The sequence below is a fragment of the Condylura cristata genome, unplaced genomic scaffold, assembly GCF_000260355.1.
Source record: "Condylura cristata isolate star-nosed mole 26May11 unplaced genomic scaffold, ConCri1.0 scaffold00023, whole genome shotgun sequence".
NCBI classification, from domain to species: domain Eukaryota; kingdom Metazoa; phylum Chordata; class Mammalia; order Eulipotyphla; family Talpidae; genus Condylura; species Condylura cristata.
Window position 1 is genome coordinate 18385223 of NW_004567124.1, and position 24802 is coordinate 18410024.

Here is a 24802-nt window from a genome sequence, read left to right on the forward strand (position 1 = left end):
AAACTATGTACAGTGTTGTCAGTCAACATTCCCTCAAATAACATAATATAAAAACAAAACAAAGAATGCTGATGAAATAAATCTCCTGACATATGTCCCTCTAAGTTATCATTGGTATGGAAAAATGAGGAAATAATGCATCTGCAAGGATTTAGTACAGCATATCCCATCAGACTTTTGGTATCTTGACACTTGCCGTATAGAAAGTTATTCAGGAAAAAAGTAGCCAAACTAATAGTTAACATTAAGATAGACAAGACTGCAACATTAAAATAGACAAGCATCATTATTCTCTGATATGAAATAAGATTGAAGTCAAATGATCTAGATAAAATAAATTAGGATTTCTTTTCCTCAAACAACAGGCATCCCATGAATTTGAGTTAGAAAAAGGAAGTACTACTTAATGCTATTAGCTAATAAACTTGCTTCTCTTCCATGTTAGGTTCAAGTAAGATACAGAATATAATACAAAGGCACTGCTACAACAATGATTTGATGCCATGGAAGACCCTTGATACCAAGACTAGTGCTGGAGCAGTTGTCATGGAAAAGGAATTCTGTGAAACTCTAGAATCCTAGAATTGGGGTTATTTGGAAGAGATAAGGAAAGGGCTTAGATTTTGGATTATTTGGAAATTAGAGTTAAGTGGATATAAGAAATTTGAGTGGTGATATTACACACAAGCCAGTATCATAAAGAGAGGGAGTTAACAGCTAATGTAGGGATATATTTGACCAGTGTTAAACTGGAAGGTTATCAAGCTGGACACTAAGGCATTTGGGGAGTATAACTGCATAAAGGAATTTAAAGCAACAACAGAGTTGAAAAACTGTTGGTCTGGGTGTTGGAAAGCTCAATTCTAACCCCTGGTCCCTGAGAGCATATCAGTTTTACCTTTTTGGATATGTCTTAATTCTACAATGAGGGGACTAGATTGTTTTCTCTAAATTTGACCCCCTTGGACTCTTGATACTAAGATTTTTGCTAAGAAAGTATTTTCATTCCTAACTGAAAATATAAACAATTTTTTTTTTTCTTAATTGTGGTTCATCTTTCTATAGCTATCTTAGGTGTGGCCTTCCCGTCAATAATCCACCCACATACATCAGGCTCCCCTGTCTTCTCCTTTCCAGTCACTCCCACTCCTCTCCTGCTACAAGATGTAGACTGATGGTCAGCCCTTAGGCCTTTTCTTTGTCCCAGAACCTTGACCTTGTCCAAGAACTTGGGCTGCTAGGCCACAGCAGACCTTACTGCTTAGAGCCCCAGGAGCAGTAGTGAGATAAGTAGCACAGAGCCATCAGGAACCTCTATAGGTGTGTGAAGTTAAGCAAATGTTCTTTAAACAGTAAATAAAGTCAGGCCTCCCTAATGGCCCTCCCTAATGGCGCATGGTTTAAAGTCTCAGCATTATCAAGCTTTTGCCAGCCATTGCAGTGTAAGTTGGATCCCTTGCCAGGGAGCTAGCCTATCTCTCTTGTCTCCGCTGCTGCTCCCCTCAACAGTAGCTTCACCTGTTCTGCTCCCCACACTGTCTCTGGTGAATCCTTTTACCACCTACACCCCAGATCTTATATTCATAAATACATAAAAATTTTTTAAAAATGGTTGAGTAAAGTCATAGATCAGACCAATTGATTATAAAGGAAAATTCAGATGTTTTGGAGCAGATCTCTCTAAAGATGTGCTCCAAAGCTATGCTCCCCAAAGATGACACATGGCAGATATAAAGGAAATTATTCTGCCCTTCCACTATAGATTTGGTGGGTGGTAAGTTTCACCTGATTTATACCTTTGATATTCAGGGTTTTGGTTTTTTTTTTTAAACCAATTAAACATTTTTTTTTTCATTGATGTTCATTTTTGTACAATATTTGATTTCTCCCTTAGGTGTAGTCTCCATAAATCTCCCACTCCCACATTGCCTATGAACCATCACCATATTCCCTTATGCTCTTTTCCTCCCCCCCAACCCCAGTTTAACCTTACCCCCTTCTTCGCCCCTGCTTTATGCCTCAGTCTGTAGTTTGCCTACAAGTTTTGTCTTTCTCTTGACCCCTTGTTCAATTTCCCTGTATTGCTCTTATTGATCTCAGATATTTTTCTTTTTCCTTTTGAAACATAATGTCTTCCAGTTCTATCAGTGTTGCTGCAAATGGCATGAGTTTGCCTGTTTTGACTGAGGAATAGTATTCTACTGTGTATATATGCTACATTTTCTTGATTCTTTCATCTGTTTGGGGGCATGTAGGTTCTTTCCATATCTTGGCTATTGTGAATAGTGCTTCAGTAAGAATAGGTGTGCAGGTTTCCTTTCAAATTAATGTTTTTGTATCCCCTTGGGTAGATTACTAAGAATGGAATTATTGGGGTCATATTGTAGATCCATTGTTAGTAATTTAAGGGTTTTCTACACAGCTTTCCTTATTGGTTCAACCAGTTTGCATTTCCACCAGTAGTGTGAGAGAGATCCTTTACCTTTAAACAGCATTGTTGTAGCCTTTTTTTAAAAAAAAAATATGAGCCATTCTCACTATGTACCTTTAATATAAGAAGGGGCATTGTTTCAAACCCATTTTCTCTGTGCTCCCCAATTTAATGTGTTTTCTAACTGTCTTATATAGACTTGCTTCTCAAAGTATGCTGCATTAGCAATACCTGTGAATTTATTAAAAATGCAAAATCTCATACGCCTCCCAGACTACTCAATCAGTCTGCTGAATCAAATTTAATAGGATCACTAAGTCACTTATATTGCATGTTATATTTTGAGAAGCTCAGCTCCTAAAGCAGTGGTTCTCAAACTTTTAGCAGACATCAGAATATCCACAAGGGCTTGTTAAAGATAAACAGCCCAAAGTTTCTGATTCCATAGGTTTGGAATAGAGCCCAAGAATTCGCTTTTTTTTTTTAGGATTTAATTATTTATGCATACAGAACTGGGGTGCAAACCAGAAGTGCAGAGACAGAGTGGGGAGCAGAACAGGCAGACTGATAAAGTACATTGCTGAGGGGAGTAGCAAGCAAGATAGGTGAGGTCTGCCACTCCATGTAGGTCACCTCCCTGGCCTCAGCCCACTTCGCCACAAGAGAGTGCCCGTATTCATTATTTTTATAAAAATAGAATTAACCATGACATACACTTAAGTGACATCTTTAAAGATAGAGCACCAATGCAACGATAGTGAAGGCAAGGATAAATAGATAGGACTACATCAAGTTAAAGAGGTTCTGTACAACAAAAGAGACGTTACAAAAGACAAACAGACATCCCACTGCTTGGAAAAAATTTTCTCACACAAAACTAGTGACATACAAAGATATACAAAGAACTGATGAAACTCAACAAAAATAAACAACCCCATCAAAATACGGGCAGAAGTGCTAAAAAGACACTACTCCAAGAAGAAATGCAGATGGCTAACAAGCATATGAAAAAATGTTCAACATCACTCGTAATAAGGGAGTTGAAAATTAAAACCACAATGAGATACCACCTCACCCCAGTGAGAATGGCACATCTTCAAACAACTAGCAACAACAAATGTTGGCGAGGATATGGAGAAAAAGGAACTCTCCTGCATTACTGGTGGGAAATGCAAACTAGTACAACCACTATGGAAAACTGTTTGGAGGTTCTTCACACTGCTAAACATGGAGCTTCCCTACGACGGAGCAATCCCACTCCTAGGTATCTACCCAAAAGACACAAAAACACTGAAAAAGATACTTGTACCCCCATGTTTATTGCTTTATTATTTACAATTGGAAAAACATGGAAACAGCCTAAATGCCCAAAAGTGGATGACTGGATTAAAAAGATGTGGTACATAAACACAATGGAATATTAGCAACCAAAAGAAAAGAAACACATGCCTTTTGCAGCAACATGGATGGAGCTGGAAAAGATCATGCTTAATGAAGTAAGCAAGAAAGAAAAGGAAAAATGCCAAATGCTTTCACTCATAGCAGGAGTATAATGGACCAGGCGAGAAAATAATAATAATAATGAACAGTTATATATCAGAGACAATTTTGGGGGGTGGGTAGGGAATGGGATCAAAAACAGTGCAGGGAGGGAAATGCACTGAACTTTGGTGATGGCACATGGGTGATTTGGTAATGGGAAGCCCAAGGGGATTACAGCTGAGGTGGGAAAATGCACAAAATGATGTAAAAATAAACATATATATATATAAAAATTAAACTATAAATATCTGTCGGCAACTTAGCTTTTCTCACTATGGACATCTTTTTTACAGGTATATCTAATTCTTTTTAATAGTTGTGTGCTATTGCATATTACAATATAATGGATTCCTTGTTGACAGAAGTTAAAATTTTTTTTTTGCTGTAACAAATAGCATTGCAGTGAATATCCTTATACATTTACCTTTGTGCATCTTTTTGTATAGTATATTCTTAGGGCATGAATCAGAGAATTCAATATTAACATTTTTATTGATTCTACCTTTTGTCTGTTTTAAGGGCTATCCCATTTCAGCAGCAGTGTGTACAGTTAGAAACCAGATCCTGTTCTAAATACCATTTCTCTCCAAAAGGAGCTTAACGGAGAGACAGGTTCCAAATCTGTGGCGGATAAAGGCAATGAAGACAATGTTGAAGTTATCAACATTGAGTGTGTAGGAATCCGCCCTGGCATCTGGCCCTTATAATATCTATAGTTGTGTTTCTGTAAGAAAGTGAGTTATCTTCCTTTAAAAAAAAAAAAAAAAAGGTTCTGTGCGAGAGTCTGTTTTTTCAGTATTTCCTCAAGAATAAAATTTATTGAAGACCTGCCTTCTTAGGAAACATGGTAAACCTGTATGCAAATAACTTTATTTAAAATCCTTAATTGTTAGCAAGCTAAATTATTGCCAGTGTAAAAATTATTTTTCACGTCCTAGACAGCTGCTCAGGAAGCAATCATGCATGCATCTGGAAGTGGTGTACCTCTGCTGTCTAAGGACTATTGTATGCTATATAACTCCAGTTGGACACCTCTGCCAAGTACCCTAGAAAATGCAGTAAGTAAATCATAATTACTATTTATTTGTAAATATGAAAATATGGAATGGTAAAAATAAGAGCTTTATATATTTTTGTTGTGAGCTAGTTGTAATATATGATGATTAATAAATATATTGTTTTTAATTTAAATATTTTTATCTCTGATGTAGAAAATCTAGAGATTTTAAAATACTTCAAAGATTGACTGTGAAAATATTTCTGAATTAGATTAGGGTGGAATGTATTTATCATGTTAAAGACATTTCTTCTTTTCAGACTTCCATAAGTTTGATCAATCTGACTACCACGCCACTGTGCAAACTTTCTGATATTCCTCCTGATGGATTAAATAACACAGCAGTTGTGGTACAATGGGGAACCTGCCATTTTCTTGAAAAAGCCAAAATTGCACAAATAGGAGGTGCTGAAGCATTGTTGGTTGCTAACAACAGTGTCCTAGTAAGTTATAAAATTAGAATATGATATCTCATTTCACATGAATTGAACTGTCTCCTGAGTTTTGAATAATCTGATGGTGGAATTCTTTTTAATAAACATTCTAAATATAGGCATTTAAATGGACAATTTTGTGGTTTCTTTTATGTTCCTAAGTAGATGGACTTTAATTAGTGTGTATGTGTGTCTTAAATACAAATTTAACAAAGGATGTACATGTATATCACAAACCGTACTTATATGCTGAAAGGATTCCAGTGTGAGAACTCTTAACTATAATACTAAGAAAAACTACTTGAATCTTTGTTTCATAGCTTTAAAATTTTTAATACTATATTTAATAGAATAATTTGGATTTTATTCTATAGCTACACTAATTCATACATTTTCATAATATATATTTTTTCTTTTAGTTTCCTCCAGCTGGGAACAAATCTGAATTTCAGGATGTGAAAATACTGATTGCATTTATAAGTCACAAAGACTTTCAAGATATGACTCAGGTAAATTAGTAATTATATAAGTCAAGTTTATAAACAGTACAAAACTCATTATTTTTAGCCATTGTCATTTAAATTATTACTTGTGCTGTATTTAATAAGAAGTCAGCAGAATGTATATTTTGCTGTATATTCACCTCCTATTCAGCACAAGGTGTTTCAAAACCTGACTTTAAAAAGGATATTTATGTCTTCTGATTTCTTTTAAAATTATGTATTTTATCTTTAAATTCCTGAACAAAATATCTGTATTTTCATGACTTAATAAACTAAAGCATAGGCTCATAGTTTTGACAAGAGACTATATCAGGTTGTCAAAAGTAATTTGACTGGTCTTGACTATCTGATGTATAATGTCCATTGCCTATTGAAATCAAAATGTTGCTATACACTGTAGTAGAGTGAAAACTAACTCTAGCATTTCCCTATTCTTTTACCTTTCAGACTCTTGGAAATAACATTACTGTGAAAATGTATTCTCCACCAAAGCCAATCTTTGACTATACCATGGTGGTTATTTTTTTAATTGCAGTGTTCACTGTGGCATTAGGAGGATATTGGAGTGGGCTAATTGAATTGTAAGTTTTAATTAAACTTCAGAGTTTTTCTACTAAATGCTTTAAAATTCTTGTTTAATAATCATTTTACATGACGTTAGCAGTGTAAGGCCAGGAAGATCATTTAACATTTTATTGAGAATGGGTCATAGCATCCTGTAGTCTCCTGCATATAGGAAATACTGAAGTTTCATCAAAAACTCTTAAAATTAAAATTAGCTCTCTCAGGACAAGTGAAGTTATGCAGTAACTAATATGCCTGTTTAGATTGGAAGAAAGCTTTCAACTTGAGTCATTACAGTATGACTTCATCATTCTGTTTAGTGCTGTAAGAATTCTAAGGCTATCTGACTTGTCCATATTTTAATTTAAATTTATAAATTCCAAATGTACATAAAATTTTGATTTCCCTATTAACTAATAACCTAAACCCAGTCTTCCTACAGACATATACCTTTAGCTCTAGATTAAAGCAGGCAATATAATATGGATCAGTTCCTATCTATAACTGAATAAAAAATGTGCTCATAAAGGACATGCGTAAAGGAAAATATATTTGCCTTATGAATTGATCTTTAGGGTCCATGAAAAAGAGCATTATTTACAACTGAATGAAACAATAAGTTTATTTGTAATTTCTTAAAATACTAAAATTTGATTGACTTACAGGAAGAGAGATTTTAGGGCCTCCCTGGTGGTACAGGGGTTAATCTCAAAGCTATCAAGCTATTGCCAGCTACTATGGCATAAGTTTGATCCCTGGCCAGGGAGCTAACCTATTTGGCACAGCAGACCTCTACTGTTTTGCTTGCTGCTCCCTTCAGCAATGTATTTCAGTCCATCTGCCTATCTTGCTCCCTACTCTGTCTCTGGTGGGTCCTCTCACCCCCTGCACGCCTGGCCTATACTCCAGTTCTTGTATGCATAAATAGATAATTTTTTTAAAAATCCTGATGATGGAAAAGTAGTAGATACTAGCATTTTTATTCATAAAACATTATGATGGAGAGGAAAAAAAAATAACTTGTTGCCTTCAGTAGCCAGGTTGGGAGAAGAGAAGTACTTTACCTGCCAGATTAAGCATTTAAAGTTAAGATGGCTAGTTCTAAGAGTAGGATAAAGATGGAATGTACTAAGTATATGTGGGTGGGGTTAGTGGTAGTATAAACATGAAACACTGATACAAAGGAAAAAAACCATAAAAAGAATTATTAAGAATATGAGGATCATTCATGACAATATGGATGAGCTTTGGACTTTGAAAGTATTATGCTAGTAAAATGAGTCAGAGAAAGACAAGTATCATGATCCCACTGATATTTGGAATCTAAAAAAAATTAAATTGAACTCAGAAATACAAACAGCAGATATTGGTTGTAGTTAAATGAAGAGGGTGTTGGGGTAGACAAAAATGGGTGAACATGGTCAAAAGGTGCATTATAAAGTAAGTCTTGGGATATAATGTACAGTATGGTGACTATAGTTTAAAATACTGTATTACATAGTTGAAAGTTGCTTGAGGGATTAAATCTTCAAAATGCTTATAAGAAAAAAATGTGTAACTTTGATGATGGAATGTTAACTAGATTTACTGTGGTGGTCATTTTGCAATATGTACAGATACTAAATTTAAATACCTTAAACTAATATGTGAATTATACTTTAATTAAAAATTGTTTTAAAGGCATCTTCACTTAGCAAGTACAGTTAGTTTGAAAGGGGAGAGAGAAAAAGTCTCAGGAAAGGGAAAATTTGCCACAACATGACCTCATATTCATTTGAATTACACTGTGAAATGAAAGGTGTACCTTATGCAAAAGGGAGAGATGCCTTGGTCCCATATAAAGACTTCTCAGTAGAGAGGTGAAGTCTTATTACAAAAAGATAACTGGTCTTAAATTTCATAGACTCAGGCTGTCATGAAAGAAAACCTAGCTTCCAATTGTGTGTGTTTCTTGAACTGATTTCAGTACAAAGTTTTAAAAAGGTAAACTATAATCTTTACTTGTAGTATAACTTTAGTATCTTTTCCCTTCAAGAAATTACCTACTGCTTTTTAGTACATTGAATATGAACATATTCATTTTTCATTATTATAGCTGATGTGTGTGTTAATGATAAAAATGACTTTAAATATTACATTTAAATGATAGAAAAATGTTTGGTACCTTTTTCCATTCAGGTTCTATTTCAGTGAAACTTATGTTAATACCCTGTGATTAAGCTATATGATTCCACTGGAGTGCTGTTGTGTCTTTCTCTCCACTCTCTTGCTGCTTTTGCTAGGCAGCCTCCCTAGAGTCAGATGCTTAATATATATTGTGATCATAACAGTCAACAATTGTCTAAGAAGAAAATAGCATGTTGGTGAATAGGCAGCTTGGCAAAAGTGCAATTTTATAGAAATACAAACTTTTTTTAACCTAAAGTTTGCATTGAGCACAGATGTGATAAGAAGGGTCGGGATGTGTGACCAGGGGATAAGTTTAGTAGACCAGAGTTGAAGGGACTAAAGCTGGAAAAGTATATGATGGATTCATGTAATGGAGGCAACAGTGAGTAACAGGATACAGATTGCTCAAGGAATATTGTAACTTCAACTTTTGTCCATTTAGCTCTGTGACCTAGCAAGAGTTATTGGGAGAACGAGAAACAATCTTTTGTTATCTTTTTTTTTTTTTTTTAAGATTTATTTATTCATACAGAACTGGGGTACAGGCCAGAGATGCGGAGGGTGAGAGGATTCACCAGGGACAGAGTGGGGAACAGAATAGGCAGATCGACGAAGTACTCACTGCTGAGGGGAGCAGCGGGCAGGTCAGGAGAGGTCTGCTGCACCATGTGGTCACCTCCAGGGCAGGCGGAAGTCAAACTCATGCGGAAGTGGCTTTAGCTTCTTAGTGCTGTGCTTTAACCCGCTGCGTCACCAGGGAGGGCCTTTTGTTATCTTAACTCGAGATAGGACAAAATTATGTCTTAAACTTCTTTTGAGTCCTTCATAATATATTGATGAATACCAAAAAGACAGTAATTACTGACTTTATTGATAGAAGAATTTTGTGTTTACATTTAAAAGAGGCTAATATTAGAAGTGTTTTCACTGTGTGTAAATAGGTCATCATACAAAGTATATATAAAGTGGTTATAGGACCCTCCCTGGTGTTGCAATGGTTAAGATGCAGCACTGCAAGCTAGCGCAGCTGCTTCAGTGAGTTTGATTCCCATCCAGGAGCTGACCCACATGGTGTGGCAGACCACTACTGGCCCGCCCACTGCTCCCCTCAGCAGTGTACTTCATCGAACTGCCTGTTCTGCCCTCCACTCTGTCTCTGGTGAATCCTTTCACAGCCCCTGTACCTCTAGTTTGTACCCCAGTTCTGTATGAATAAATAATCTTTAAAAAAAAAAAGTGGTTATAATTTGCTGCTTTTTGCTAGGCAGCCTCCCTAGAGTAAGATGCTTAATATAATGATCATCTCAATCAACAATTGCCTAATGTCTAATTGTCTTTTAATGTAGTTTCCAAATTAGATATTACAAATATCCATAGATAATGTTTATATAAGAAAGGTTAGTAATTCAGCCTGCAGGAACAAATCTGTTTCAAAATAAGTGGTTTATAATATATCATCTCTGGAGCAAATAGAGAATATTTATGTTCTAAATTAAATATTTCTTTTTGGTATAAGTTTTTAAGTCTATTTCTTTGTACTCATTTAATTTGTGTCAAAGAGGTAGACTTTAAAAATAACCGTACTTGGCAGAGTTGTGCTAACATTCCTTTGTATGTTTATGCAGGGAAAACATGAAGGTGATGACAAATGCTGAAGAGGGGGAAATGAGAAGAAAGAAGGAAGAATATTTAACTTTTAGTCCTCTAACAGTTGTAGTGTTTGTGGTCATCTGCTGTGTTATGATGGTCTTACTTTATTTCTTCTACAAATGGTTGGGTAAGAAGTCATATTTTATATTTATAACTTTAGGTATATGATCTTCATTTACTTCGCCAGATTTATCTTTCATTCAAGGTAGTCTACTTGGAAAACCCAAGTGAATAACTTAAAAGTATACTGACTTGTTAAACTGTTGGATGTGTTAGATCTTCATTACTCTGGGATTAAAAAAAAACATGTGTATATGTTAATATGTCTCATTCTCACAGTAACCTTAAATTGACTATTGTTAACATTTTATATTTTTAGAGATGAGACTCATGGGACTAAAACTGTAATTTATCCAAGATTGCCATTAGAAAAGTGACTACCCCTGATTTATTGAGTCTAGACTCATCTATAGAATAGTTATCATTTACTGTATTAATGGAATTTGAAAAATTCAGGTAAAATTTGTATTTCTATTACAATATTTTGAGAAAATTTAGAAAAACAAGTACTTTTATATTAGAATACATATTTTCCTCACCTTTTAACAACAAAGACATCAAGTATTTGTTACTTTTAAAGACTTCTCAAATAAGTATAGCTGCTATAGAAAAGCACTTGTCAATTTTTTTTTTTTAAAGATTTATTTATTTGTACATACAGAACTGGGGTACAGGCCAGAGGCTCAGGGATGGTGAGAGGCTTCACCAGCGATAGAGTGGGGAGCAGAACAGGCAGATCGATGAAGTACACTGCTGAGGGAAGCAGCGGGCGGGCCAGGAGAGGTCTGTCACGCCATGTGGTCACCTCCGGGGCAGGCGGGAACCGAACTCATGCAGAAGTGGCTTTCGCTTCTTAATGCTGTGCTTTAACCCGCTGCGCCACCAGGGAGGGCCAGCACTTGTCAATTTTAACTGCCTTAGTGTTGTATCTTAACAGGGCTTTGCTTAAATGGGTTCTGGCTTTACTACAGGTCAAGTTATTATGGACAGATTCCACTATAAGAAAATACAGATGGCAAGTTTAATAGCAAATGTTAAATGTCAGTTCTCATACACAAACTTCATTTTAAAAAGTATTTATAAATGGCTTATTAATTCTTCTGTTCTTTTCATTTAAGTTAAATATATATAAATGTCTATAATTTACTTTATGGAAATCTTTAAGAAATATGTGAGTTTGAATCACTGAAAGATAAAAAATGTACAGCTAGCTTCCGCCCCTTCAGCACAGCTTGCTTCTGCCCTTTCAGCAGCCCTACCAGTGTGTAATGGAATGAAGAACACAAAAATACTCACTCTTAAAACTTAACCTCTTAGTATTTTCATCATAGCAACCAACTCAGATTATAATATGGTCACTGCATTGAAAGCATGATCTAAGAGGAAAGCAAAAGTACTAATATTGCTGGGCTGGGCCTCCCTGGTGCACAAAGATTAATTTCAGCATTATCAGCCACTGCAGTTTGAGTTCAATCCCTGGTCAGGGAGGTGACCCACTTGGCACATCAGACCTCTCCTGTCTTGCTCGCTATTACCCTCAGCAGTATGTCTCAGTAGATCTGCCTGCTCTGCTCCCCACTCTGTCTCTGGTAAATCCTCTCACCCCCACAACTCTGTTTACATCCCAGCACTTATATACATGAATAAATAAAAGTAAATCTTTAAAAAGGAATTAATATTGTTTGTATACATATTTTCTTATCCTACTTCCTTCGGTTCCTTTGTAATATACTGTCTTGTTTTTTTTTTCCAGTGTATGTTATGATAGCAATTTTCTGCATAGCATCTGCAATGAGTCTGTACAACTGTCTTGCTGCACTAATTCATAAGATACCTTGTGGACAGTGCACGTATGTATTTTATAAGGAATCCCATATTGTTGGCATTTGTAACTGAAGTCAATACTAGAAAAAATTAGTGTTATTTTAAACCTGTGTGGTCTGATATACATGTGGCTATTCAAATATAATTTTTTAAATTTTTAAATTTTTAATGTTTTAAATATTTTTTAAGTATTTCAGGTACTAAATAGTCACATATAACTATTGGCTCCTATATTGGCCTACACAGCTAGATAACATTTTCATCACCACAGAAAGTCCTGTTGAACTGATAAATATTTTATGAACTGATTTTATTATGTGCCATTCCTTTTACTTAAAGTCAATACTTTTAAATTGATATTTCAATAACTTTCTTGTAACTGTGGTTAATGTTTATTATGTTGTTTCATCTACAGAGTAAACTAACCTTTTTAATTTTATTTAAGGACATTTAAAGAATTTTTTAAGAATATTTAAATTTTTTTTAGGATTGTGTGTCGTGATAAAAGCATCGAAGTGAGACTTATTTTTCTCTCTGGACTATGCATTGCAGTAGCTGTTGTATGGGCCGTTTTTCGAAATGAAGATAGGTATGCGTACTCTACATTTGCATTTTGATTGACAGTATATTACTTTATATTTTGCCTTGATAGTTATTCATTCTGTTCATTATAGATTTGGGTTTGTGTGTGGTGTGTGTGTGTTTGCCTTATTTCAGCTAAATAAATTTGCACATGAGTATTGTACTAATGGATTTGAAGTCATATAGGGAAGGCAATGTGAATTATTATTTTACATCTAAGCTGAACTAGACTTCAGAAATATACTTAACTGCAGTATAGCCATACATAATGAAGTAGTACAATGCAACTTTGAGAATGATGAACTCTATGAATTTATATGTAGTGAATTCCAGAATATATTTTTATTTATTTATTTTAGGTGAGAAAAGTATGAAAGAGTATCTACTGCATACTACTTTGCATGTAAGATCTGCAGCATGAGTTAAATTCCTAGCCAGGGAGGTGACCCACATGACACAGCAGACTTCTCCTACCTTGCCTGCTACTCCCCTCAGCAGTGTATTTCAGTACATCTGCCTGTTCTGCTCCCTACTCTGTCTCTGGTGAATCCTCTTACCCCTGCACCTCTAGCCTGCACCCCAGCTCTTGTATGCATAGTAAATCTTCAAAAAAAAAAAAAAGGTAATCTAGGAAATATACAGGTATCTCCATTTGCAGGTGAGATGACCAAAAAAAAAAGTATGTTTAACTTTATTGAATAATTTATTAATAAAATGATTAAAGGATTTTATAGACTTTAGTGGCTTAAAATCTGGGAGTTTATACTACTGTAGGCAACTTCAAGTATGATAATTAGTAATTAGTCAAATCATAACAAAATTGAGTATAGTATTACTTTAGAGAGATTTGATTTTTGACTGAATCATACAGCAGAATAATTTCTTTTGATTTTTAGGTGGGCTTGGATTTTACAAGATATATTAGGAATTGCTTTTTGTCTGAATTTAATTAAAACATTGAAGTTACCCAACTTTAAGGTAATTACTTTGCTAGTTGAAATAATTTTTTCCTTTTAAAACAACTTTATTAAGGTATCATTTGTAGAGAATAAAATGCACCCATTTTCAGTGTACTATTTATTGAATGTTACAAATACATAACTTGGTGGCCCTCCCTGGTGGCGAGGCGGGTTAAAGCACAGCACTGAGAATCTAAAGCCATTTCCGCATGAGTTCGATTCCCACCTGCCCTGGAGGTGACCACCCGGCGTGGCAGACCTTTCCTGACCCACCCACTGCTCCCCTCAGCAGTGTACTTCGTCGATCTGCCTGTTCTGTTCCCCACTCTGTCTCTGGTGAAGCCTCTCACCGCCCCTGAGCCTCTGGCCTGTACCCCAGTTCTGTATGCACAAATAAATAAATCTTTAAAAAAAAAAAATACATAACTTGGTAACCACTGTTCGAATCAAATTATAGAACATTTCTTATCTCTTCAAAATATTTAGTATGCTATTTTACAGACAATCCTAATCCCCAGCCAACAACTGATACGTCTGTTTAAAAATTGGGGGGCATTCATACAGCATGTCAAATTCATAAAATCCTTACTGGACTATAAGGAAAGAACATTTCTTTGACACAGTGCTCCGCCCCCCCCCCCTTTTAAGAGCAGGATAAAGAAAGTAAAACCTTTAAATGTGCTTTGTATAATAAAGCAACAAATAGTAATAACCATTAAATGCCTTAAAAAAGGTAGTCAAGTGTATGTTCTCATGTTTATTGTACTCACAAAATATATACTCAATATAGATATAGAAGGTTTGACTTTAAATGTCTTTCTTTCTTCAACAGTCATGTGTGATACTCCTCGGCCTTCTCCTCCTATATGATGTGTTTTTTGTTTTCATAACACCATTCATCACAAAGGTATGCTGTTTTTGAAATCTGTGTGGAACATGCTAAAAGAGGAGAATCTTAGAACTGTTTTTCAGATGATGATTTTACAGTAAAAGAGTTCTAATTGTTTTATGAGAATTATCATTGAAGTTGGTCTTTTAACAGAGAGTAATTTCAACTCTTTAAACCATTTTGCTAGATAAAAGAATATCCCTTAGCTATAAAGTAAGCATGAGAGTGGTCCATTTTCTTCCTAACTTTGTTAAAGTAACTTTGATTATGATAAGTCAATAAGTATTTCCTTGTAAACAATATAGACAGCAAAAAGAGTAAAATGATATCATTACAAAAAGAGTAAAATGATTCACTTTTTTAGACTAAAGAGGTGCATACCAGAAATCTGAAGGCTTAAAGGGTAGCTCTACCTATAATCCTGGGCAAATCAGTTTCCTCATCCACTGTGTGAGAGAAGTATTGCTAGCATTCAATTCTAGGAGAATTGCATTAGTACAATATTTTTAAATGCCACTGACAAAACCAAATCTAACCTTTATACACCACAAACAGGTTCATATATAAAGGTTGTGTTTAGAGGCCAGGATGGGGCAGGCCCCAAGTATATAGACCCAGGGAAACATGTGCTCCCTTTCTGCTGCTCTCCAATTGGTTATTCCCCTGGACTGGATTTTTCCATGATATTAGAATCATAGTAATTTGCAGTTCCTAGGTCATTCTTTCCCAGCTCTGCTTTTAGTTTCACAATAAAATAGTGAATAAGGGAGAGGTGTTGGGTAAGTGGTAGGTCTTACTATTTTAAAGGCATAAGAAACATATGCCCCACTGCAGAGCTAAACTTGCAACTAGGTAGCATGTAGTTAACTGCTCCTATTGACAACTATCCAAACTGTTTTTACTAGCACCTTCCCCCATCCTAATGATGACCTGTTTGACTTGTTGACTTCATGGAACAATACTAATTTTAAAAAGCACAGAATTCATGTATGGATTATTAATAAATTGTTAATTTATTAATGCATTTTTAAGAGCTCTATCTAAAGCTATACTGCCATGTGTCTGTTCATTTGGTTGAACAAAGTGTTTCTGTATTAAGTCATTCCATCAGAGATTCATATGAAAGTAAAACATTTTCTCTACAAAGTCATTCCCATAAGTCAGCAGATAGTTGTAGCACATGACACATTTATTACACAGTGGACCTGGCTATAGACTAAAAACTAAACTTTTTAAAAATAATATTACTGTTCTAATACCAGTATCACTTTATAAATGCCAAATGTGTCATTTTGGAATGGCAAACTATTTCCATTCCCTACACATAAGAAGTTTTAGCATTTTAAAAATATTGGGTAATAATAAAGATGGCTTTGAGCATACTTTTTTCCTACTGCACTTAGGGAGTTTTCATCTTTTTGTTTTTTCATCTTCCTATTAACTAGGAAAATTATTTCAATAATCTGATACGGTGGCAAAGATTAAAGTTCTCATTGGAATTCACTGTTGTAGACTTACTTTAACACCTCCAATCTCTTTTTTTTGTTTTTATTTTTATTTAGACTATATGCCTTAATTTAGCAGGTAACTAAAAATGAAAATAAGGTAGTAATTCCTGATTTTTGTGGTTTATACTGAAAATTTTGAGGACTAAATATTCCAACCATGTTCTCAACCCTAGTGTTAGTAGACTTTAAATTTATTGGGAGGGTTGGTGGCTATAAAAAGCCTTTCTTCATTTTTTTCATCTACCATTATTCTTGGTATAATGTCTTGAAATTGTAGCTACTCAAATATCTTTTGAGTGTATCTTTTGAATGTATGAGAGGACATCAATGATTATCTTCAGTTAAATGTTTTAAATATTAGAAAATTAAGCAATGTGAGCTACTTATCTGGAAATTCAATCACATCATGGAAGTCTAATCTAGAGGTTTGCATTTATTATTTATTATTAGTTTCTTTTCCTAAACTCCTGTGCCTTAGGAACCAAAACTTAGCATCAGGAAAAGACTTCTGTAGTTAAGGATTTATCCTTTCTACTCAGCTCAGGTATCATTGAAATCCTTTTTAAAAACACTCAGGCTATTTCTCCTATGCACTCCACCCATGGAAAATATTGTAGTTAGTCAATCAAATTTTCCTGAAATTTGACATTTATCTTCCCATTACCTGTTTTAATGACAGATGTATTATAATAATGAAGCATAAGATGAGTACTCATGCAATCTTAGCTGCCACTTCAAAATATTTTCCTTCTCCACTACACACTTGGCTATCAGGAAAGAATTTTAAATGATGTTCTCACATAATAAAACCTTAGTCAGATACAGTGGAGGAATGTGTGCATAGTTTATGTTCTCTGATTTCAAGTTCTTCTAAAATGTCAGTTTAAAAATGTGAAAATAATTATTCCAGTATCAGTCCTTCCTTTTCTAAAAGTTAAGGTTCAAGATTCCTAAGAGACTTATTGCTGGCCTTTTATTGTTTTAATTTATTACAGTTACCAGTAGGCATCAGGGTGCCAAAGCTGACTTATTTCTTAGCTAAGATTAATGTTTTGATTGAGAAATAAAACACAGGAAAGGCTAAAATTGAACAAGAATCAAGCTAGAGAAATACCTCAAATTCTTTATTTCCTCATTGATTTGTTATTGTAGTGAGTAGCCAGAAGGTCAAATGCTTATTAATTCAAATAAATTCACCAATACTTATTCTAAAGCTAAATGTAAAAAAGTTAGTATTTATATCCCTATTCATTGTATTAATAAAAATGACATAAGACACAGGGTATATAACATAACTGAAAGTACTTAAAATTTATAGCCTGTTACAAATGCTAGATATTAATACATGAGTACAAATCAATTTATCAATTTCTGATAATTGTTGAGCCCTGAAAAACTGGAGCAGTGTGCTAGATACATTTTTGTTTTAGATTACTCCACTTTTTACTTTCTACAGAAACTTTTTAGGAAAAACAGTCTGTAATGAATTTTTCATCAGCTTAGAGTAGATATAGAGTAAAATCATTCTTAAATAATGGCACTTTATTCTCATTCAATGATCAGATAGTTTCTTTTATCTTCCTTTTCAATTTTAGAATGGTGAGAGTATCATGGTTGAACTTGCAGCTGGACCTTTTAGAAATAATGAAAAGGTAAGGATGGCAATTTAATGCACTGGTTGCCAGTGTATGTATGTGGGTCCAGTAAATAATTTTGCCTCCCTGTATAATTCATTGGTCATGTAGTGCATGTTAAGGTATTGTAAAACATTATTTCTCACAAAATATAGCCCTTTTCATAGTTATTCTAAATTATTAAATACCTATTGACTTGGGTTTCATCCTAGAATGATGGAAACTTGGTGGAAGCCACTGCTCAACCCTCAGCTCCCCATGAGAAAGTAAGGATTGTATTTCAGATATGTTCATTGGACCTTAAATCATACCCTCTGAGACAAGATTCTTCTTTGAGGAAAAAAAAAATACAGATTGCCAAAAACAAAAACAAAAAAACAAACCTGTTTCAAGGCCTGAGTCCTATTTTTGGTAAAAAAAAAAAAAAGGAAGGGGGGTGTGGGGGAAGACTAGATATGGGAATAATGGATTAATAATGTTACGCCTATATGTGTATTTCATTTTCCCCAAACTTCATCTCTCTTTCCTTTGAGTTTTCTATACATTCAGAGTATGTGTGTATGTAAAGATATGTGTGTATATGTTTATGTTCTCTGATTTCAAGTTCTTCTAAAATGTCAATTAAAAAATGTTAAAATAATTATTCCAATATCATCTTTCCTTTTCTAAAAGATAAGGATAAAGATTCCTAAGAGACTTATGCTGGCTTTTTTTTTTTCTTTTTTAATTTATTACAGTTACCAGTAGTCATCAGGGTGCCAAAGCTGACTTATTTCTCAGTAATGCATGTGTGCTATATGCCAGTTTCACTCTTGGGATTTGGAGACATTATTATACCAGGTAAGCAGTTGTATGTAACGATTTCAGTAAAAATGTACTAATGTTTTTGAACTATCATATGTATAGACTATTAAAAGTTTACTACCAGCCCTCCCTGGTGGTGCAGTGGGTTAGGATGCAGCACTGCAAGCCAGCTGCAACTGCTTCAGTGCGAGTTTGATCCCTGGCCCTGGAGATGATTCACATAGTGAGGCAGACCTGACCCGTCCACTGCTCCCTTCGGCAGTATACTTCTTTGATCTGTCTGTTCTGCTCCCCCACTCTGTCTCTGGTGAAGCCTCTCACTGCCCCCCTGCACCTCTGGGTACCTCACTTCTGTATGCATAAATAAATCTTTTTTTTTTTAAAAAAAAGTTACCCACCTATAACAGACCAGGTGAGAAAATAATAATATTATATAATAATAATAAACAGCTATATACCAGAGACATTTTATGGGAGTGGGGTGAGGAATGGGATCAAAAACAGTGGGGGAGAGGGAAATGCACTGGACTATGGTGATGGCACATGGGTGATTTGGTGATGGGAAGCCCATGGGGATTACAACTGAGATGGAAAAATGCACAAAATGATGTAAAAATAAACTATTATATTATTTAAAAAAAAGTTACCTACTTTTTATAAAGTATTTCTGGCTGTCACTAGAGCTGAGATCAGTGACAAAGAAAAAAAAAGCATTTCTAAGGGGTGGAAGTTAAAAGTTAAAATGATGGAAACAATCAAAATATATCTCTCCCATATCTCAAGAAGTATCTTACAGTAAGCAACTATGATCAGTTGATCTTCTCAAAAAAAATTGTCTCTACCTATTAAAAAAGTTGAATTTAATATTATCAAATGTATTATAGCTGTTTGTTACTTTTATTTTAAAATAATAGCTATGTTATAGGAAGAGTGGTTTAGAATTACTAGGCAAGGTCATGATCAAGAGGAGAAGCCATAGAATACCATTTTGTAGCACATTGTGATACAAAAAGTGATGGAATCAATCACCTTCTCCTAGCTTAGCTTCTCTAAGTTACTGTAGTTCTGCATTATTTTTCTCACTGAATTACCTATAGAATAAACTTAATCTCATCCTAATAAAAATATAGCTTACAGGTAATTTAATATATCTTAGTCAGATGAGTTTGTCCTTTTTCACTTTGTTATATCCTCCCTATGTACTGACTACCTATGGGTGAGTAAAGAGTACTCACCTTTTTTTAAAAAAGTCCTTTATTTACATAGTAAAGCCAGGTTAAGGAGATAACCTAATAGTGTTGCCTTGTGAGTGGGCATAGCAACGCCCAATGTAGTATCTATCTAAGTTCAATGAGTCTTCATTTACGTAGTTGATAGAGAGAAGGAAATGGTCAAGGTAAAAAAATTAGTCCTAATTCTTCACTGTTAATTAATAAGACAAGTTGGGTTTTTTTCCCCCCACCAGAAAGTGCTAATTATCATTTACTACTTAGGCAACACATGCACATTTTTGGTGGTATAAAAACTAGGAATCACGGGCCCTCCCTGGTGGTGAAACAGCAAAATAAAGCTAGCAGCAGCCATTTCATCATGAGTTCTCGATCCTGGTCTGCTGTGACCCACAAGGCGCAGCAGACCTCTCCTGTCTCACCTGCTGCTCACCTCAGCAGTGTACTTCAGTCAGTATGCCTTTTCTTTTCCCCACTCTGTTTCTGGTGAATCCTCTCACCTCCAACCCCCACCCCCGTACCTCTGGCCTATACCCCAGTTCTGTATGCATGAATAAATAATTTTTTAAAAATAAAACTAGAATCAGTAACAGGAGGAAAACCAGAAAATTCACAAAACTGAAAATTATAAAGAACATGCTCCTGAACAACTAACGGAGCAAATAAAAAGTTTAAAAGTACCTTAAAAAAATAAAGGAAGGGGCCCTCCCTGGTGGCGCAGCGGGCTAAGGCACAGCACTAAGAAGCTAAAGCCACTTCTGCATGAGTTCGATCCCCGCCTGCCCCGGAGGAGACCACATGGCGTGGCAGACCTCTCCTGACCCGCCCACTACTCCCCTCAGCAGTGTACCTTGATCATCTGCCTGTTCTGCTCCCCGCACTGTCCCTGGTAAATCCTCTCACCCTCCTCATCTCTGGCCTATACCCCAGTTCTGTACAAATAAATAAATAAATCCTTTTTTTAAAAAAATAAATAAATAAAGGAAGGAAAAATGAAAAACAAGAAAAAATTACCTCAATTCAAATGAAGAAACACAACATTCCAAAACTTAAGGGACACAGTAAAAATCTTAAGAGGGAAGTGTATCATAATAAGTATATACATCAAGAAAAGTTGACTTCAGTTAAATAATCTAACTTTACACCTCAAAGAAACAGAAAAAAACAAACAGACTAAACCCAAAGTTAGCAGAAAGAAGCAAATAATAAAAATTAGAGCAGAAATAAATCAAGTACAGAACAGTAAGACATTAGAAAAGATTAACAGCTAAAAGTTGGGTCCTTGAAAAGATAACAAATTGACAATCCTTTACCCACACCAACCAAGGGAAAAAAGAGGATCCAATCAATGAACATACAAACCAAAGAAAACACTACAACTTTTAACATAGAAATACTTTTTTAAAAAATTTTTTTTCTGTGAAATGGAATATTAAACAGCTAATGAAAATCATGTTTTTAAAAGATTTTAGGAATTTGGAAAATGTTTAAAATATGGTAGTAAGGTTTTTAAAAATCAGAATATAAAATTGTCCACATTTTGAGATACTTTAATATTGTTAATATATAAAAAATATAAGTTAAATACTATATGTACTGTTGCCAAACTGTATTTATGTTGCTGTTTGTTTTTTTTTTTTTGAAGATTTATTTATTTATTTGTACAGAACTGGGGTACAGGCCAGAGATAGGGAGGGTGAGAGGCTTCACCAGAGACAGAATGGGGAGCAGAACAGGCAGATTGACGAAGTACACTGCTGAGGGGAGCAGCGGGTGGGTCAGGAGAGGTCTGCCACACCATGTGGATCTCCTCCGGGGCAGGCGGGGATCGAACTCATGAAGAAGTGGCTTAAGCTTCTTTGTGTTGTGCTTTAACCCACTGCGCCAGCAGGGAGGGCCTGTGTTGCTGTTGTTTTAAGAAAATAATGTTAAATATGTTCTTTTAGGTCTGCTGATTGCATACTGTAGAAGATTTGATGTTCAGACCGGTTCTTCTTCTATATACTATGTTTCCTCCATAATTGGTAAATTTTGTTTTTCCATTTTGTTATGTTGAATTGTATTGTTTAAAGGAAATGGTTGAAATCAAAATACCTGGGTTCTAATTCTTCATCATTAATTAGTGAGACAAGTTTGTTTTTATCTTCCAATCAGAAAGGGATTATTATTGTTTACTATTTATACATCATAGGAAAATTACATGTGAAAGGAACACAGTAAAGTCTGACATAACAGACTTATTAGAGCATCAGGCACATATGTAGAAAACAATTGTATAATACTAGATTTCTAAAATCACTCTATGGGTGGTTATGTATTCATATAAATAAATTTATGACACATCTTACCTGGGACAGAAATGTAGTTATAATTTATCCTTGAGTTTCTGTTATTGAAAACAAACAAGAACTAAGCAATTAATAATAGTTTCTGAACATAACAAATAGGTATCTAAATTCACATGCCAAAGTTCTTAGGTAAAGGGCCTGCCCCAGAACCATTCAGATACAGTTCTAGCAAGATTTTTAATTCTACATGGAATTAAAGTATATGCTAGAGAATGGTGGGTAGAAATAAGAACCCTAACAGCAAGAAAGAACAGCTCAGAAAGTGAAGTAAGAGAACAATTAAAAAGAATTAAGAAAAGCAGTCTGAGCCCATTAAGTATGATATTTTCTAAGAGTCCAGGACCAGCCATTGTGATAGAAAAATTATACTCAATGAAAAGGCAGAGAATATGTCCATTCTGCTATATGATTTAGAGCAATTCACTTAAACTTCCTGGCTTTATATTGCCTCATAATGAGGTAGATTAAATCTATGTGAAGAAACTTCCAGCTCCAGTATACTAGGATTTTATGTTCAGAATGAGATGCTAACTCATTAAGAAAAGATTAAATGATGCTAAAGAAGCCCAGGAAGTATATAATCAATATTATGAAGAGTTTCAAAACAATATTTAGTCCCTACATGTATTATGTTTTAGCATTCTAAAAAGTGGAACAATTCAGCATTCTTAACAGTGACAGATAATTGAGACTTTCTTGAACTTTTATCAATATTAATGATTAGGTTAATTATAACTGAAATATTAACCAGTTTCCAAATTCTTCAGAAGCTATGTGAAATATTTCTCCTAATTACTGTGCAAGAAAATGATGAAATTAGGGAAGTCATAGAGCAAAAATTATCCTCAGAAGTATATTAAACAACTACTTCAATGAGCGAATTAAAATCCAGCTTGAGTAATGTACAAATGACTGATTAGTTTTCTTCTTACAGCCTATGCTGTTGGCACAATACTTACATTTGTTGTCCTGGTGCTGATGAAAAAGGGACAACCTGCTCTCCTATATTTAGTACCTTGCACACTTATTACTGCTTCAGTTATTGCGTGGAGACGTAAAGAAATGAAAAAGTTCTGGCAAGGTAGCGGCTACCAGGTATGTGCTTAAATTTCAGTTATCAAGTTATCTTACGCCATAATTTACTGTTGAACTTTGTTCTCTGTGAACAGAGCTTTTATGTGCCAAAATTTATCTGTCAGGATGTCCTAAGTTTTTTCTACTACTGCCACCTTACTGTCCACCTGCTGCATCATGACTTCCTATCCCCACTGTAATCTGATTCCCTACTCTTCAAACTAAACAACTAAGAAGCAGTAGGAGAGTATCAGGGAAAATCAGAATAGCATTTCTTTCTTTTTTTTTTGAAAGATTTGTTTATTTATATGTACATAACTGGGGTACAGGCCAGAGGTGCAGGGGTGGTAAGAGGATTCATCAGAGACAAAGTAGGGAGCAGAACAGGCAGATAAGAGAAGTAAACTGCTAAGGGCAGCAGTGGGCGAGACAGGAGAGGTCTGCACGGTATGGATCACCTACAAGGCGAGAATCGAATTCTGACTGACATGGCTGCGGCTCACGTGCAGCGCTGCATCCTAACCCACTGTGCTACCAGGGAGGGCCTCAGAATAGCATTTCAGCATCAGTTTTCCAAGTCTCTGCAAAAGAAGATTATGAAAGATAAAACTCTCTTTAAAATAAGTACTGAGTTTTTGAAACTGACATTAGTAATTTGTAGTTAAAGAATCTTTAAGGTTTTGCAGATAAATGGACCCAACTATGAATAAGCTAAATAGGGCACTCATTTTAGCTTTATGTGGATCAAGATTGAACTTTCTTTAAAGTTCCCAATAGAGAAATTCTTGATACCAGAATATATTATATTTTAATTGTTTCTTCATTAAAGCTAAACCCCTTTCTTCTTTTTGTAAATATTCTTGGTATTCCAGTAAAGTTTGTTTGCACTGAAATTAATGAGGGTTGGGAAACCCTAGAGGTCAGGGTCATGACATTGATTCCTCCATGAGGCAGTTAGCTTTTTTTGCCCTATTAAAACAAACAACCCTCCTCCAGCAACATACATACATGGTAGTGTTAACATGAACAAGAAGAAAGACTTTGGATGGGTGCCTGCACCTCTCTTAGTGTTAGTAGATAAACAGTTCAAAGTTCATATTCATCTTGTGGTTTGTCAGTGGTGTCATCTTGATTTAACAAAAAGTGATTAATACATTAACTTAGGCTAAACATCAGTCAAAATTTTATTTAAATCTTGTAATTTCAGATTGGGAGAAAATATTGCCTGCCTTGTCTACCATTTCAGTTTATATTAATAACCATAGAATTAGTTTCTTACCACAAAGTCCTTGACTACACTAGTAATACAGCTTGTAACTTTTCCACAAACTAGACACCTACATAGATGTTTTTTCACTTTTGAAAATCTTAAAAAATAAAAGTATGTCCTTCAACACATACTCTACTACTACTAGGCTTTAAATAGTCTTACTTTTATTCATTTGGTAAACATTTATTGAGCAGCTCTATGAGCCAAGTATAGTTGCTGTTGATAAAAGATGTTAGAAATAGGCCTAATCTCATCAGAGCCTCTCAAAAAT

At 34.9% G+C, this 24802-nt stretch overlaps 1 protein-coding gene across 2 annotated transcripts in view; it reads left to right on the plus strand.

Annotated features, from left to right (window-relative positions):
- Positions 1–24802, plus strand: part of SPPL2A (signal peptide peptidase like 2A) — a 38133-nt gene that overhangs the window by 7934 nt on the left and 5397 nt on the right. The window contains exons 2-15 of one of the 2 annotated variants that reach the window (XM_012728798.1): positions 4912–5031; positions 5291–5473; positions 5884–5973; positions 6415–6548; positions 10326–10477; positions 12164–12260; positions 12722–12823; positions 13713–13794; positions 14608–14682; positions 17768–17824; positions 18019–18072; positions 18544–18646; positions 21786–21863; positions 23122–23282. In XM_012728798.1, coding sequence (XP_012584252.1) covers positions 4912–5031; positions 5291–5473; positions 5884–5973; positions 6415–6548; positions 10326–10477; positions 12164–12260; positions 12722–12823; positions 13713–13794; positions 14608–14682; positions 17768–17824; positions 18019–18072; positions 18544–18646; positions 21786–21863; positions 23122–23282 — 1488 coding nt within the window. The remainder of the gene's footprint in view (positions 1–4911; positions 5032–5290; positions 5474–5883; positions 5974–6414; positions 6549–10325; positions 10478–12163; positions 12261–12721; positions 12824–13712; positions 13795–14607; positions 14683–17767; positions 17825–18018; positions 18073–18543; positions 18647–21785; positions 21864–23121; positions 23283–24802) is intronic. The other variant, XM_004687794.2, reaches the window with a different exon arrangement.